At 39.1% G+C, this 1,398-nt stretch overlaps 1 protein-coding gene across 1 annotated transcript in view; it reads left to right on the top strand.

Annotated features, from left to right (window-relative positions):
• Window positions 1-1,398, top strand: part of SCG5 (secretogranin V (7B2 protein)) — a 26,900-nt gene that overhangs the window by 15,672 nt on the left and 9,830 nt on the right. Inside the window, 1 exon segment of the mRNA XM_010180581.1 lies at window positions 1,369-1,398. This exon segment is cut by the window's right edge and continues 17 nt beyond it. Within this exon segment, the coding sequence (XP_010178883.1) occupies window positions 1,369-1,398 (30 nt within the window).

Here is a 1,398-nt window from a genome sequence, read left to right as displayed (position 1 = left end):
AGCAGGAATACATAAGCCTGGAGCACTTGAGCTTGAAGACGTTAGGATTAGCAGTCACAGAGGGCACACATATGTCCAGCTGCCCTTTCTGTTTTCTACCAAAAGACAGGCTCTGAGAAGGTCTACCATATTTCTGTTGTTATCCACTGCTCTCTTGAGGTGAACCTGTCCTTGCTGAGACTGAAATAATTTTTAATTTTAATGGTTTCTGAGTTACTTAGGCAGTATGGTTAGTTTTCCCCTGTTTCCTATTGGCAACTTATTTTTTTCTCCCATTTTAAGGAGAAAAGAGAGAAAGCAGGATCTGTTGGACTTTGAATAACCTCTTCAGGTCATTGAATCAACTCACTTTAACTGAAGTCTTTACTGTTTCCCACATCTAAGGGGAAAAGTTAATCACCTGTAAATCCTTTTACGTTATCATCGCACAAGGACAGAAGGGAAAGCCCACAGGTGTGTCGTCTGGAGCACCCGTGTCCTGGCAGATGGAGCTGCACAGATGCCAAGCACCATGCCCCAGGTGGTACAATCTCCTTGGGTATGTCAGAGGTACTTGGACTGCAGGCTCCCCATGCTGACAAAGCAGAGGGAGCTCCAGGGGCAGACTCTGGCCAAAGAGCTCCTCTGGCCTCCAGTTGCTGAATCTTTGTTTGATCTAAAGATTACTTCTTTTGGTAAAAAGTCCATAAGCTGATTTTTTAAAGGGGTATTATCCTTTGTGTCTGTAAAACCATCCATTATGATAAAAGGAGGATTCTGGACCCATCAGATTAGTTACCAAGCTGCAGAAATATCTTCAGCATAAAACTGATGTCACATTGTGTTTTTAGGAGGCCTTATGACATGTAAATGATTTTTAGCATTTTGAACAAAGTAGCAAAGCAGAAATGGAGTTCCATAAGGAGCTGCTGGCAAAGGAAATTTTGTCTTTGCTCATAACATCGTTTTACCATGAGCTTCGAAAGTAATGCCTCAACAATTTCTACAGCTTCCTGTGGGCATTTAAAAATGAAAAGAGGATCCCTTCTGAATCAGAATAACATATAAATCTATGTACAATCAAACTCAATCACTAATTTAAAGGAACAAAAACCAAACCAAAACAAAAACAAAAAGGAGGGAGAGAGCTTGAAAAATTTTAGTTTTGAAGTTTCAGTAAGTTGTAGGTTTTTTTAAAAAAAATAAATATATCCTGAAAAACTCTTTTCAAAACAAAAAGTATCTGATATTTTCCAGACATTCTGTTCTTTAAATGTTTGCTTTTTTAGAATTGCATTATTGCATTTAAGAAGTTTGCCGACTAATCTGCCACATATTTTGTGTTTCAAAGCTACTAAGCACTCAGTGCTTTCTAACACACTTTTGCAGCTGATGATGGGTGTCTAGAAAACACCCCGG

Source organism: Mesitornis unicolor, unplaced genomic scaffold, assembly GCF_000695765.1.
Source record: "Mesitornis unicolor isolate BGI_N332 unplaced genomic scaffold, ASM69576v1 scaffold10880, whole genome shotgun sequence".
NCBI classification, from domain to species: domain Eukaryota; kingdom Metazoa; phylum Chordata; class Aves; order Mesitornithiformes; family Mesitornithidae; genus Mesitornis; species Mesitornis unicolor.
The sequence above is the reverse complement of the archived record's forward strand: the minus strand, read 5'-3'. Positions and strand labels throughout refer to the sequence as shown.